The following is a 15,000-nucleotide window of genomic DNA, read 5'->3' as shown; positions in this document are numbered from 1 at the left end:
ACTCTCTGGAGCTCGAGAACACACACTCTGGAGCTCGAGAACACACACTCTGGAGCTCGAGAACACACACTCTGGAGCTCGAGAACACGCACTCTGGAGCTCGAGAACACACACTCTGGAGCTCGAGAACACACACTCTGGAGCTCGAGAACACACACTCTGGAGCTCGAGAACACACACTCTGGAGCTCGAGAACACGCACTCTGGAGCTCGAGAACACACACTCTGGAGCTCGAGAACACGCACTCTGGAGCTCGAGAACACGCACTCTGGAGCTCGAGAACACACACTCTGGAGCTCGAGAACACACACTCTGGAGCTCGAGAACACACACTCTGGAGCTCGAGAACACACACTCTGGAGCTCGAGAACACGCACTCTGGAGCTCGAGAACACACACTCTGGAGCTCGAGAACACGCACTCTGGAGCTCGAGAACACGCACTCTGGAGCTCGAGAACACACACTCTGGAGCTCGAGAACACACACTCTGGAGCTCGAGAACACGCACTCTGGAGCTCGAGAACACGCACTCTGGAGCTCGAGAACACGCACTCTGGAGCTCGAGAACACACACTCTGGAGCTCGAGAACACACACTCTGGAGCTCGAGAACACACACTCTGGAGCTCGAGAACACACACTCTGGAGCTCGAGAACACACACTCTGGAGCTCGAGAACACGCACTCTGGAGCTCGAGAACACGCACTCTGGAGCTCGAGAACACGCACTCTGGAGCTCGAGAACACGCACTCTGGAGCTCGAGAACACACACTCTGGAGCTCGAGAACACACACTCTGGAGCTCGAGAACACGCACTCTGGAGCTCGAGAACACGCACTCTGGAGCTCGAGAACACACACACACACTGGAGCTCGAGAACACACACTCTGGAGCTCGAGAACACGCACTCTGGAGCTCGAGAACACACACTCTGAAACAGGATCCAAGGTGGAAGTTTTGAAACATTGCATCATCTCCGTGTAAACTTCAGAAACATGAATCTGAGAACGCTGACACATGCGTATTACGTGTTTAGTCTACAGGTGTGCGTGTTTGAGTAGATATGTGGGCAGGTGCGTAATCTCTCTTTACAAATTTACCTCAATTACTTGTCTGGCCTTAAAAATTGAGTAGACACACACACACACACACACACACACACACACACACACACACACACACACACACTCTCTCTCTCTCTCTCTCTCAAATTCAAAAATGTGCTTTATTGGCATGACAATTCTTTCAATGTATTGCCAAAGCATTTCTAGTTTTTCTCAGTTTCTCTCTCTCTCTCTCTCACACACACACACACACACAGATAGATGAGTGTTGAGCAGCAGTGTGTGTTCAGCGTCCTCCTGTGGTCAGTCTGTGCCACTGAACACACACACACACACACACAAGATAATCATATCTGTGTCTGAGGATTCTAATACCACTGACTACAGCGAGAGGGAAAGAGTGTGAGAGAGATGAAGAGATGAATGGCTTTGTGTGTGTGTGTGTGTGTGTGTGTGTGTGCAAATATCGTCACGGTGACAGAAGCAGATGTGTTAGTTTTTTATCAGGGATGAAACCATAACTTGTGTGAAAACTGGCCAAGTGGAAGGAGTTGGTCAAAACAAACGCTTAAAAACTTTCTTAGGGTTCCTTTTATTAAGACTTTTTCTGCTATAACATTTACTTATGAACTCTTGATAACATGTTATTTGTCACGTATACACTGCAAAAAATGCTTTTCTTACTCAGTATTTTTGTCTTGTTTCCAGTCCAAATATCAAACATTTCTTAAATCAAGATGCATTTACTAAAGTAGTAAAATGACATAAGATATTATGTCTTATTTTCTGGGGAAATTAATAAACATTAAGTGCGTTTTTGCTTAAAAAAGCAAAATGATCTGCCAATGGGGTCAGACAAATCATGTAGTTTCTGTTTGAATTAAGATTATTTGTCTGACCCCATTGGCAGATCATTTTGCTTTTTTAAGCATCATCTTCATTTAGATGTTTTTTTCCCAGAAAACAGGACATGATATCTTACATCATTTTATTCATCTAGTAAATGCATCTTGATTTAAGAGTTTTTAGATATTTGTTTTGGACTGGAAACAAGACAAAAACACTAAGTAAGAAAAGCATTTTTTTGCAGTGTGTTTGAACATACTTCTCTTTTATTAATGCTTTTCTTTTTACTGTTGTATTTCTCTTTTATTCTGTCTTAGTCACACGCTTTGAGATGTAGGCTGACGTTTAAAGGCGCTTTAGAAGTTAATTATTATAAAAAAAACACAAAGAAATTCAATGACATTGCTGCAGATTTCAGTAGTTTATTGAAAGTTGAAAACACATTCAAAACAAAACCCTGCTGAAGTCCACTCTGACCCCAGAACCGAACGCAGGCGGACAGTGCTGTGAGATCGCCCCACATCAGCCATGCAAAGACGCTGAGAAAACAAGAGACGCGAGGACCGGCCGACACCACGCCGGACGCCGCGTCCAGAGATAAGGCACCACACCTGCTTCATTCACTAGGAAAATAAATAATTGTACACTGAGCACTGATTTATTATGAAGCGCTGATGTTCATCCGTTATAAAAATGTGCAGAAATCAGTTCCGTGAGGAGAAAACACCTTGGTGACTCAAACCGTGAGAAGAGTTGAAAGTAAAGCGCAGATGCGTGAGTTCAGAGTCTTTGCCGGTCCCAGAGAGAGACGCTGAGAAACACAGGAAAGCGAGAGTAAAGAGTGTGTGTGATGTGTGCGTCTCAGCGGCGCGGTGTGTATCGGCTCTCTCCTCGACCCATCGCTCCTCTCGTCGGGCCGCGCCCGTTACCCATGATGCCGCGGGGCCGGCGCCCGTCAGGCGGTCCGCGGGTCTCTCGATCGCGCACCGCTCGCGTCTTCTTCTCCTCCACGTTCAGGCGCACTTCCCCGCGGAACATGACGGGCTGGAGAGACAGGAGAAACGAGACGCTGATGAGAAACTGTGATATAACGGCAACACTTCACTATAAGGTTCATTAGTTAACATTAGGCTTGTTACGATAGTCGGTGTTCAGAAGCCTCCCACAGTCAACTTTATTTTTTGTTTTTTGTAGTAAACTCCTTTAGTTCAGTCAGAGAACAGACACTACAGTGAAGAACTGAACGTCTTCGGCTGCTTCATAAACCGTGAGATCAGCAGGAGTCGGACCTCATTCATCACGAGGACGATGATGGAGGAAGATTTGGTGTCAAAGCGAAATGCAAAATCACCTATTTAAGCGAATTTCTCATCGTACTGTTTTGTTGTGTTTTTCATTAAGAATTAAAGGCTAATGAACTCTCCACTCAAGCAATCTGCCCAGAATTAGCGCTAATTTAAAAGCGAAAGTAAAACACCTTTATGAACGGACGCGCGCATTTTACTTTCGCCTTTAAATTAGTGATTTAACCGCCGGTGATCCCGGTCTTACCAATATTGTCACACGTCGATTAACCAGTGGGAAAATATCCCTAATTAACATTATTACACGGCTCTATGGAATACTTGATTCTAATTGGTCAATCGCGCCATCTAACTGTATATTACTCCCAGATAACAACTGGCTGGATGTGCATCTCCCTGAGGTAAAGGGATGGTTCGGAGTAAAATCAGCCTAGGGTCCTTTGCACCATGAGCTCGAGCCGAACCCCCCCAGAAGCCTTTTCCCCCTCGGTCGAACATTATTAAAGTTAGAGCTTATTTAGAGACATCAGCCGGATGGGTTAGTGCAGGCGCTAACGGATCCTATGATGTATCTGGTAAATTACTCCACTAATAATGGCCAGAATGGCACCAAACTTCTACAGTAGTACAAAAACGAGGCATTGGAAAGTTTCTAAGTACATCAGGAGTGTATTTAAATAACTCTTGCCTGATGGCTAATGCTACCGCTAACCCGGACGTCGACGTCACTTCAGTGATTTGGGAAAAGCACGTAAAAGTACCGAGATATATATCGTATATATCGCCATTTAACCAAAAAATACAGAGATATGATTTTTGGCCATATCGCCCAGCCCTAGCTCACAATCATGTTCAGTTGAAGAGAGAATGAAGTGGCGAGTTATTTTGATAATAAAATGAAGAATAGCGTGAGATAAAGTTAATAATTAGGGCTGTGACGGTGGGTTAGGGTTAGGGTGACCACACTACAGCCTGTAAAACATTGAAATAAATATGAGTAAATATTGGTAACCTAAATAATATAAGAAAGTTACATATTGAAAAAACACTAATATTATATTTCCCACCAAAGATGCGTCATACAGCTCCCGCTCTGAGCTCTGGGATGTGGGACACCGGCAGGACAGAGACAGGCTTCTGCTGAGGTCTACTCGTTGTACAAGGTCTGAAGAGTGAACTTTATCTTCCGCAGTGTCGAGACATTTAGGCGATGTTTGATTTTGTGCTGCCAGGGAAAGCAAAACTAAAATCCCAAGCGTGTGTGAAGTGCGCTATACACATAAACTTGACGTGCCTCACCATAATAACAAGCACAAACTGTGTGAAATAGAATTTGATGTGCAAGCAAAAAAAGTATCAGGCCTATTATATTCACATTTTTATATATAATGGTAAAGTAGAAAAAACGCTTTAGGACGAATTAAAAGCGAACCAACTGAAGAAACGTTTATAATCTCCTGTAAAATGATTTGGGAAGAGAAACAAGAGATTCCGTGTCCAGTGGAATATTGTTAACGTCGCTGATAATCGCGTGACCAGATCGCAAAGCCGACAAAGCTTACATTTATGGGCTTACGTGACGTACCTCATTCAGCACCAATCCAGATGTGTCACCGGCTGCAATGTAACATTTAATTGCTGCTAACCTATTATTTGTTTTGTAAACAGAGCTTCTGTGCTTCATAATATTCCCGTAACACAGCATTCACATACAGAACCATGCCAGTGCTACTCATGCGGTTATCAAGTTTACCGGCACAGCCATATTAATAATCCCCGAGTCTGTCCCTGAAAATGAGCTGTACTGACACACACCTTTGCTCCCAGAATCCTCTGCACCGGCTCAGAGTCGTCGTACACCACGAACCCGAAGTTGGGCAGTTTCCCTCCGACGGCTTTGGTGTTGATCCTCATCTCCACCACGTTCCCGAACGCTGGACGAAACAGAGCGGCATGAAACAACAGCAGACACACACTCGCAGCCTCATCATCAGCAAGGTCAAGGGTCAAAGGGTCTCACTCATGAAGAACTCCTTCAGTTCACCCTCGTCAATGTCATGAGGAAGATTTCCAACGAACAGCTGATGACTGTCTGGATAACGAACAGTCCTGCGGCCCTCAGAGTCACCGTCAGAGTCTCCGCGCCCTGCACACACACACACACACACACACACACACAGAGAATTAGTGGTGCAACGGATCAGAGAATTTTTCGGATCAGCATTTTTTTTAAAAAATAAATAAATAAATAAATAATGTTGGTTTTTTTTAACATAATGACAGACGACTGCAGAAATGTTAGGCTGCTGTCACTTTAAGACCGAATAAACTGACAAACATCTGGTTTCTTTCTCAACGGTTCACTCGTGACAGAACCGAGAGAACACTTCATGAGACGGGTATTTCAAGGCCAAGGAAACGCCACGAGGAGTCAGTCCGGCTCTCATATTTGTGCCATGGAGGAAACATCTTCACTCAATCTTGTTTTTGGATGAATGATGATTCTGAGTGTTTGGTCGAGTCACATGACAGGAAACTCACCCCTAAAACTGATGTACGGTTTTCCGCCCTCGGAACCGCTGCCATCTGACAAACAACAACAACAACGTTACATCACAGAAACCATTCGCACAACCAACCTGTTATAGATCACGTGAGTGAGAGAGAGAGAGAGAGAGAGAGAGAGAGAGAGAGAGAGAGAGAGAGAGAGAGAGAGAGAGAGAGAGAGAGAGAGAGAGAGAGTGTGTGTGTGTCTCACCTCCTCTGGGTCCACGTGGAGGGAAGCCTCTCTCTCTCCGCTGGTCTCTGGGCTCTCTCTGACTGTCATGTTTGAGCTCCACCCGCGGCTGACACACACACACACACATTACACTCAATATCTCAGGGTCAAAGCTATTTTTATGAGCTGCATTACAGCTGAAATTGTCTCATATTTGATGAAGTTTACATAATTGATTCTGAATACTTAAACTTAATATTTACTAAAACTAACAAACTAAAGATATTTGAATCATTACAAACCATCTGAAACCACAGAAGCAGAACACCTGACTGTCAGGACATGTTCACTGAGAAACTATCGTTCTGTCATCGTATGAAACACAAACGCTGATATTATGAAGGCGGCTTGGGCCGTAACAGCCCTGGAGCCGCTGATGTCATCATGTGGGCGTGTCATGTGGTGCTGTACCTGAACACTGGCTTTCAGCACATGAGGAGAGATCCCAGCGCCGGCCGGGGGAAGGTTCTTACTGGTCACCAGAGCCCATGAGAACGCCTGTGGTGACATCACACACACCTCATCACAGTGCTGCACACACACACACACACACACACACACACACACGCACACACGCACACGGTACCTTGGGCGGCTCTGGGGTGTGAGGGGGCGGAGTCAGGGCAGGGACAGGGGTGGAGCCTCTCTCCTCCTGCAGTTTCTCTTCAGGCTCCGCCTCTGACGTATGTAGCTCTGCCTCTGGGATAAGCTCCGCCTCCGTCTCCTGATTGGCCAGCGGCTCTGGCTGGGACTCGGGCTCCGCCTCAGGCTCCGCCTCCTCCTGCTGCTCCTCCACTCCATTACTGTGGAACATTGAACACAGTCAATAAAGCAGCAACTCGCTTAATGCCACGGACACGAGTGGAAGAGGTGCATGCTGGGACCTGACAGAAGGTGTGAGTGGAAGAGGTGCATGCTGGGTACCTGACAGGGGTGGGCGGCTCGTAGTAGGAGGGGCTGCTGGGACGGTCCTGTACCGGTTCAGGAGAAGCGTGAGTCTCCACCTGCTCCTCTTCCTCCTCCTCCTCCTCCTCTTCCTCAGACTCTACACACACACACACACACACACACACACACAGTCTGTCAGTCTTTAAAAATACAGACAATTAAGGAAATCTCACGTTTTGAAACGAACAATCCGGAGAGATCTGAAAAGGGTTAATGTCTTAGTCACTGCAGAATTAAAGCGCTCGCTGACCCACACTTGCTCTCGCGTCGTTTACACCTGAACGAGTGTGTCCTCTGAGGAACATTACAGAATACTATAAGCTGATGATGTTTCAGTGTTTCTGTCTATATCATGCGAGTCAATGGGAACCAGTGTTGCTGGTTTAGTAGCTTTACCTCCCAGTTCAGCCTCCGAGTCTCCGAACACCTCCTCTTCATAGCGGAAGATGTCATTGTGCACGTAGAACTTGTTGACAGCAGAGCCCTGCCACACACACACACACACACACACACACATCAGAGACAGCAGCGAGTGCTTGAACATCTTCCGTCTGAGATACAGTGTGGATTCTGATCACCATGAGGCAGAAATATTCATACGCGATGAAAAAGACTAACCATTACTATAGTAAACATGGTAAGCATGACCGCTTGAAGAGATCAGACAACTCATAGGCGATCACAATCATGTTTATAAACGTATCTGTCAGCACGTCTCGTCTCTTTACACCGGACCGTCTGATATCCATATTTAGCTCTGCATACGTCATAAAGCACTAACCCTTATTTCTCTGACTGAGAATGTTGTCATTATGATCAATGTATCACTTATTGTAAACAGGGCCGTATTAGACAGTGTGGTGCCCCTGGGCTCTAACCCTCTGGATGAGGGAGACTGGCCTGTTCTGTTATTGCTGGAGTTTCTGAAGCTCCTGTAAAGACTCCGCCCTCTTCTGAACGGAGGCGGAGCTAAAGCTCATTTGCATTTAAAGGGACACACACAAAAAGGAGCGTTTTTGTAAAAAAAGGGTAGGCGATCGAGACTATTGGCCCCGCCCAGCCCGTTCAAAGCCCTGTCTTACACTGGCACTGACACACACACACACCTCAGGGGCGAGGACGAAGGTCTGCATGAACCTCCTCATGGGTCTCCCACTGTTGGACAGCTCCCCCATCACCTGCACCACCACTCCGTCCCCCAGGGTGGCGTGAGCGTCCACATGACGGATCTTAGTGTGGCACTCGCTGAACTGCAGCGACATCACCTTCTTGTGGATCTCCTACACACACACACACACACACACACACACACACACACACACACACACACACTCTCTCAAGTCAGCTGTATTCCTACAGTGCTTTATCCAACACAGATTCAGAGCAGTAAAACACACATTAAAGGGACAGTTCACCCAAAAATGAGTGTCATGGATAGAGAAGCACTTTCATGGACTGAGAGAAGAGTGTCATATACACTAGGAGGACTTGAGGAGAGTGAATCATGCGGTAATCTTCATTAGTGGGTGAACTATCCCTTTAATGATCGTCCCATCACAGAGATCTCATGTGATGTCATCCGTCAATCAATGCTTGTGTGAAAGCGACATCACGATTTGGCTTAGAGCGTTTACTTTCATCCTATAGGGTCATCAAGATGAAGATGATGATGATGATGATGATGAAGACTCACCGCCTGACCGAACACGGCCTCCTCTGGTTTCCCACTGCCGTCCAGCCCACCGTGAACATACGAGGAGTTCCTGCCGTAAAACCTGCTCAACACAAACACCCATCAGACATCAGCCTGGCTTCAGCTGAGGTGACCTCTGACCCCTGACCCCTCACCTGTGCAGGTAATCCGGCGCTTTATTCAGGAGTGTGTAGTACTGTCGCACAAACTCGCGTCCTACGAGCAGGGGGCTCGGCTTCTCCATCACCATCTCTCTCTCTCTCTCACACACACACACACACACACACACACACACACTACAACACACACTACACACACGAGATGGAGAAACAAAGCAGAACATGAGAACTTTATTCACACGAGAATCTGACAGAAAAGAGACAGACAGATAAATAGATAGATAGATAGATAGATAGATAGATAGATAGATAGATAGATAGATAGATAGATAGATAGATAAATAGATAGATAGATAGATAATTGATGAGGTGATGTGAAGATAGATGTACGTGCACGTGCGCGCGGCACACAGACAATAGCTTGATTTAGCTTCTTGCTAAGGCTCTGAAACTCACCTAAAGTGTGTCAGATTCCGTGAACCCCGCGCTGACGCCTCGCTCGCACGCACTCTCCGCACACACTCGAGCGAGCGTCGATCGCGCAACGCCCTCTTTATCCGCGAAAAAACCCCGGCAGCAGCCGAAGCTAAACACACACACACACAGACGCCGACGTGCGCGTCCACTGCCCTGAGTGCCCTCACCTCTCGCTCGCGCGCACGCACACGTGACGCACAAAACGCGACTTCCCGCCGCGGGCACGACCCAAACCCGCGCCAAAGAAAATGTCTTATTTGAGGTGAAGAATTTTCTAGAAGCGTTTTTAAAAAGAATGGCCAAAGAAAAAAGGGGAAATATTTCTTTACAGCTTAATGAATAAAGTAATAAAATAAGCCATTCTGAAGTGTGTGTGTGCTTCTCTCCAGCTCCCTTACACACGCTGGGGAGAGGCAAGCGTCCTCCATTTATGAGCAAATTAAGTGTGTAAATTGATTTAATATCATCTTGTAAGCAGTACGGAGATTGTATAGTGTGTTCTACTGTCTGTGTGTTATATTAGGGTGACCATACGTCCTGTTTAACCAGGACATGTCTGGCCAGGATTTCGAGATCGCCCAAAATGCCCGGGATTCGGCTTTTGCTTTCTACAGTCACCATTCATTATGTTTACATTATTACATTATTTGACACTGACACGTACGTGCCAGCTTTGCAGGTCATGCATTCTGCTTCACACGGATCCCGATCGAGACGAAAACACAGGAATTTTCTTAGCAATGCTTAGACGCACATCAACCGATCACTTGTTTAGCGTTCATGTAAACACTACATTCAGATTAACCAATCGGAATTAATTCAGTCCTACTGAATCAAAAGGTGTGCATGTAAACAAAATGAATGGCGACGAGAAAGCAAAAGCCGTATCCCGGATATTTTGGGCGATCTCGAAATCCCGGCCGGACATGTCCTGGAATATGGTCACCCTATGTTATATGCGTGAGTGGATAAAGAATTTGAAGATATGTGGTGTGGTATGATATTAGCAGGGTTTAGAGCCCTGTGTTGAGCCCTAACTAGTGTCATATCATACCGGTGAGTGTCAAGAAATGCCCACAAGTGATTTATCAACTTTATTGATGTTGATCCACAGTAATGGTGTCCTGGTCCTTCTACACACCGCAGAGAGGGAGAGACGTAACAGCGGTCAGCTGCGGACCGGACACACACACACACACACACACACACACACACACACACACACACACACACACACACACACACACACACACACACTCATATACACACACACACACACACATATAAACACACACACAACCTCACAGAAAACGTTCTGCATTCTAAATGTTTTAATAAAAAAGGTTCAGTATGTTTATTAAGCAATTTGTTTCATACACTGAACAGCATCTCTACTGACATGAGCTTACAGACATTTGAACATTTACAGTGACACACACGTCTCAATATCTCACTGCTGATGTCAGTTAATCACACACACGTGTGTTTGTGTGTTTTTGTGTGTGTGTGAGTGTTTATATGTGTGTGTGTGAGTGTTTATATGTGTGCGTGTGAGTGAGATGAGTGTGTTTGTGTGTGTAATTGTTTATATGTGTGTTTATATGTGACCGAAATGAGTGTGTGTGTTTATGTCTCGGTCTCCTCTTCAGTGATCTGTCTGATATCCTGCAGTAGCTCAGAGAAACATGGTCGTCCGTGAGGTCTCTGAAAACAAGAAACACACACACACACACACACACACACACACACACACACACACACACACACACAGTACTAGATTAATTATTCAGAGTGCTGATGATGTCAGCGATGGACAGATGCAGCTGGAACACACAACACCACTTTAGAAGCATTTAGGGTGTATTCACACCAGGAACGTCCGCTAGTTCACTTGCTTTGGTCCGGACCAAATACAATGTTGATTTTCTTTGTTTGGTGTGGTTCGCTTTCACACTGGCCTTTTTGCAAGAGAACCAAAATGTGTAAACAGAACCACACGTGTGCTAAAGCAGAAAGTGCAGAAACGGGCTGATCATTAGGACTGGGAATCTTTGGGTAGTCTACCACACGATTCGGTTCTTGAGGCCACAATCCGATTTAAAATCGATTCTCGATTTTGAATAAAATTTCGATTCGGTATGTGCATTTTGATTGTAGTTGACTGTTTTGTGTTACTTATTTGGCTGCGGTAGATGTTTAATGTGAACGTGTGCAAGGCAGGCAATTTTATTACATTTTTTATGTTAAACATAGGAACAAAGAAGAAAATCACAAACAATAGGACAAATATTACAGAAAAATATACAAATTAAATAAATGTTATGTTTTTCAGGTACAGTAGAATAGGTTTATTAAACGTAGTAAGAAATACTACAGAAATTGTAAACATAAAACACTGTATAGTCTTCACTGAATGAATTAAGTATAAATTGATTACTACTACTAATAAAAAAGTGTTTTAGTCAAGCAGTGAGTGTTTTTTATTTACATTAATGAAATGGATGGCAACAGTTTATGAGGCTGCTGTCCCTTTAAGAGGGAATGCATGGATCTAATATACTGATACACATCTGATTTTCTCCCATTTGTTTTCGCGTAGGACATAACAGACTCTGTTCACATCGGATACTCCACAGTCCACACGATGTGAGAAGCTCATCTGTGTGTCCGTCGCAGTTTATTGTGATTAACGTCAATAACTTTAAGTAACTGTAAGTAGAACTGTGAAGTTTAAGATGTGTAACACTTTAGAAAATCGATTTTTGAAATTTGTGAATCGATTCGAATCGGTAGAAGATAGAATCACGGTTTATATATATATATATATATGCATCGATTTTTTTCCCCCACACCCCCAGTGTTCTCTGCAATTGGGTCGGGTCATGTTCACACCTTAAACGAACCGTACTAGAGTTGGTTTGGAACCGGACTGAGACCACCTCTTCAGCTGGGTCTCGGTACGGGTGTTTGGTCCGAGTGCGATCGCTGTATTCACACCTGCCCAAAAGATCTGCACCAAGGGGGGAAACCAACTTGAGTTTGATTCAATCGAACCAAACAAGACAGGTGTGAATACACCCTAAAACACTTCAAACTGAGAGTATCAAACATGTCTGCTCTCCTCCAACTGAATAGAATCACAATCTGAAGTCTGTGGTGTATTCCAGCCGTAAGGAAGTGTGTGTGTGTGTGTCTAACCTCGTGCCAGCAGCGGTACATGATATTGTAGATGTTTCCTGACGCGCGGTGAGGCCTGTACAGACGCCCGCCCTGCGTCACCTCCTCCACCACCTCCACATTCGAGCGGTTCTCAAACGGGCTCCGGCCCTCCGAGAACACCTCCCACACCAGCACACCTGCTCACACACACACACATGCTCAACACCTGGATAACACACACACACAGCCACAACACACGACCTTTGACCCTATGCCTCACCAAAGGACCAGACATCTGACTTGCTGCTGAACTTGTTGAAGTGCAGGACTTCAGGCGGAGACCATTTGACGGGGAACCTGGAGCCCATGGAGCTGGTGTACTGGTTGTCCAGCACGTACCTGCCGGAGGAGTGAAGGAGGGTTAGATGTTTGTGCTGGAAGAAAAAAGACAGAAACACTGAGGAAGAACATAATTTTTTGCAGCGTAGGTCATTGGAACTGGGTCATAGAATCACCTTCACAAGACCCGGGGCAAACTCCATGCATGGCTCACTCACAGAAAGAGCCTGCAGATCCTCCACGTGCTTGAGAGAGGCCAATGCTAATAAAAGCACCACCTTGAGGGTCAGAATCCGGTCTGGAGCTGACTCCAAGAGTTCACAGGGAGGCTCCAATAGCCCTTCCAAAACAACCGATAAATCCCAGGTGGGGACACTAATAGGACGTGGAGGCCTCAAGCGTCTAACTCCACGCATAGACGAAGAGACCAGACGGTGTCTACCTAGGGGGACCTCATCTGAATCCCGATGGGTGGCTATAGCCACGACATAAACTCTCAAGGTAGTTGCAGCCACTCCAGCAACAAACTTGTCCTGCAGGAATTCCAGCACTGAACCGACTGGGCAGCCGAACACCAAGACTCAAAGATCTTCCACTTAGAAAAATACAGCCGTCTAGTAGAAGGCGTACAAGCATTATCAAAGGTCTCCCGAACATTAGCGGGAAGACCAGACACCACTGTCGCTAGCGATTGCTTCTTATTGGCCACACCCACAGCCTGCATATCTCGGGTCGAGGATGCCAAATCCTGCCCTGGAGATGAAACAACAGATCTCTCTTGATAGTGGACCCCTCCACCAAGAGCTCAGTTCCGAGAACCACGTCTGGGATGGCCAGAATGGGGCTACTAGAGGGAGGCGGATCCCACACTCCCTCACTCTGCAAAGGACTGCAGGGATTAGCTTGACCGGAGGGAATGTACACAGTCTCAAATCCGGCCACGGATGAGTGAAGGCATCTATCCCCAGAGGCGTCGGATGAGACACAGGCACTGTGTCGAGCCCTGCGACTCAAAGAGGTCAACCTCCGCCTCGCCGAACATACTCCACATTTGAGACACTGTTTGGCGGGGCAACATCCACTCCCCTGACTTGAGCTTCTGTCTCGACATATGATGCTCAGGTCCCCTGGAACGTGACCTGCTCTCAGCGAAAGAAACCTGTCTTGAGCCCAAAGGAGGAGGCGGAGCGCATGCCTGTCCAGGGTGCGCGACCGCGAGCCTCCCGGGTGATTTATGTGGGACACCACTGCCATGTTGTCTGTCCTGACAATGACATGACAGCCCATCTTCCTAGCCACTGGGGGGGGGGGGAGCGTCGGCCACGGCCCTGAGATCCTCAGAATCAGACGCCACGGGGAATAAAATATCCTCCAATCCAGAGGAAACAGCATCGCGTGCCTCTGGACTGGGGCATAAATAATCATGGAGAAACTCCACCGGAGACTCGGGCAAGAGAGAGTGAGAGAGGGAATAGCAGGCCTGCTCGCTCTCTAACGCCTCGAGCTTGACGTCTGATCCCCAGGCCTCGGCTTCATGAAGGGCCTCGTCTGCATCACTGACAGCAGACCGTCGGGGGAGAGCGGGCGGATCTTTATCAAAGCAAGCCTCGCGCGGACAGTTTTAAGCCTAAAATTCTCACAAGACTTGCAGCCAAAAAAAGCCTCGCGAGCATGTGATGAGCCGAGACATTTCACACACTTACCGTGCGGGTCGTCACTAGCAATGAAGAATGCTGGCAACGACGCAAATCCAATGTACTTCACCGAAAAGAGAATGAGAAGTTCCACAGAATGCGGCCGCTGAAGCACGAAGACGAAAAATCAGAATGAAGAAGGCTAACTAGCACGGGCCAGATAAATCGCTTCTTCTGATGAAGAAAATCTGAGGAGCTGATGGCGCGTTCACTGTATAAGAGTGAGTGACGTAGCGCTGCTGAGGAGGCGCCCACGCCGTCAGCCAATGAATTGAATTGATTCTATACGGGTTCAGACAATCAGCACAGCCCCAAGGGCGTTCCCACTGAACCTATGAAAGAGAACTATATGCAACCAAAACATGACATGATGTTTTTGGATGAAGAAAACCCAGAGGTCTGTGGCGTCAGGATGGGTTTTCTTCAAAACAAACGGTGCGTATTCACACACTACTCTCAGTCACTGTGTGTGTAGTATGAACAGTGTGAGAGGTGTGAGCAGTGTGTGTGAAGATGAAGATGAAGAGACAGCGAAAGTTGTCTGACCTGGTCATGCCGAAGTCACACACCTTCACA

General features: G+C 46.5%; 2 protein-coding genes across 12 annotated transcripts in view; both read right to left on the bottom strand.

Annotated features, from left to right (window-relative positions):
* Positions 1 to 2,318: 2,318 nt before the first annotated feature.
* Positions 2,319 to 9,719, bottom strand: g3bp2b (G3BP stress granule assembly factor 2b). Its single transcript, XM_084428446.1, has 13 exons — positions 9,212 to 9,719; positions 8,792 to 8,944; positions 8,637 to 8,718; positions 8,050 to 8,223; positions 7,340 to 7,427; positions 6,920 to 7,040; positions 6,582 to 6,798; positions 6,407 to 6,493; positions 5,975 to 6,062; positions 5,758 to 5,802; positions 5,237 to 5,362; positions 5,032 to 5,150; positions 2,319 to 2,956 (listed from the first exon to the last, which is right to left on the bottom strand). The coding sequence occupies exons 2-13, from the start codon at positions 8,884 to 8,886 to the stop codon at positions 2,774 to 2,776; spliced, it is 1,425 nt and encodes a 474-aa protein (XP_084284572.1). The 5' UTR covers positions 8,887 to 8,944; positions 9,212 to 9,719; the 3' UTR covers positions 2,319 to 2,773.
* Positions 9,720 to 10,561: 842 nt separating this feature from the next.
* Positions 10,562 to 15,000, bottom strand: part of txk (TXK tyrosine kinase) — a 20,394-nt gene continuing 15,955 nt past the window's right edge. For 10 of the 11 annotated variants that reach the window (XM_084428431.1, XM_084428439.1, XM_084428437.1 and 7 more), the window contains 4 exons: positions 14,971 to 15,000; positions 12,672 to 12,790; positions 12,431 to 12,588; positions 10,562 to 10,936 (listed from right to left, as the gene is read on the bottom strand). The exon at positions 14,971 to 15,000 is cut by the window's right edge and continues 35 nt beyond it. In XM_084428431.1, coding sequence (XP_084284557.1) covers positions 10,859 to 10,936; positions 12,431 to 12,588; positions 12,672 to 12,790; positions 14,971 to 15,000 — 385 coding nt within the window. In that variant the 3' untranslated portion in view covers positions 10,562 to 10,858. Of the gene's footprint in view, positions 10,937 to 12,430; positions 12,589 to 12,671; positions 12,791 to 14,970 lie in introns of those variants that run through there. The other variant, XR_014629576.1, reaches the window with a different exon arrangement.

Source organism: Rutilus rutilus (assembly GCF_951802725.1).
Source record: "Rutilus rutilus genome assembly, chromosome: 13".
NCBI lineage: Eukaryota > Metazoa > Chordata > Actinopteri > Cypriniformes > Leuciscidae > Rutilus > Rutilus rutilus.
This window is presented reverse-complemented; position numbering and strand designations above follow the sequence as displayed.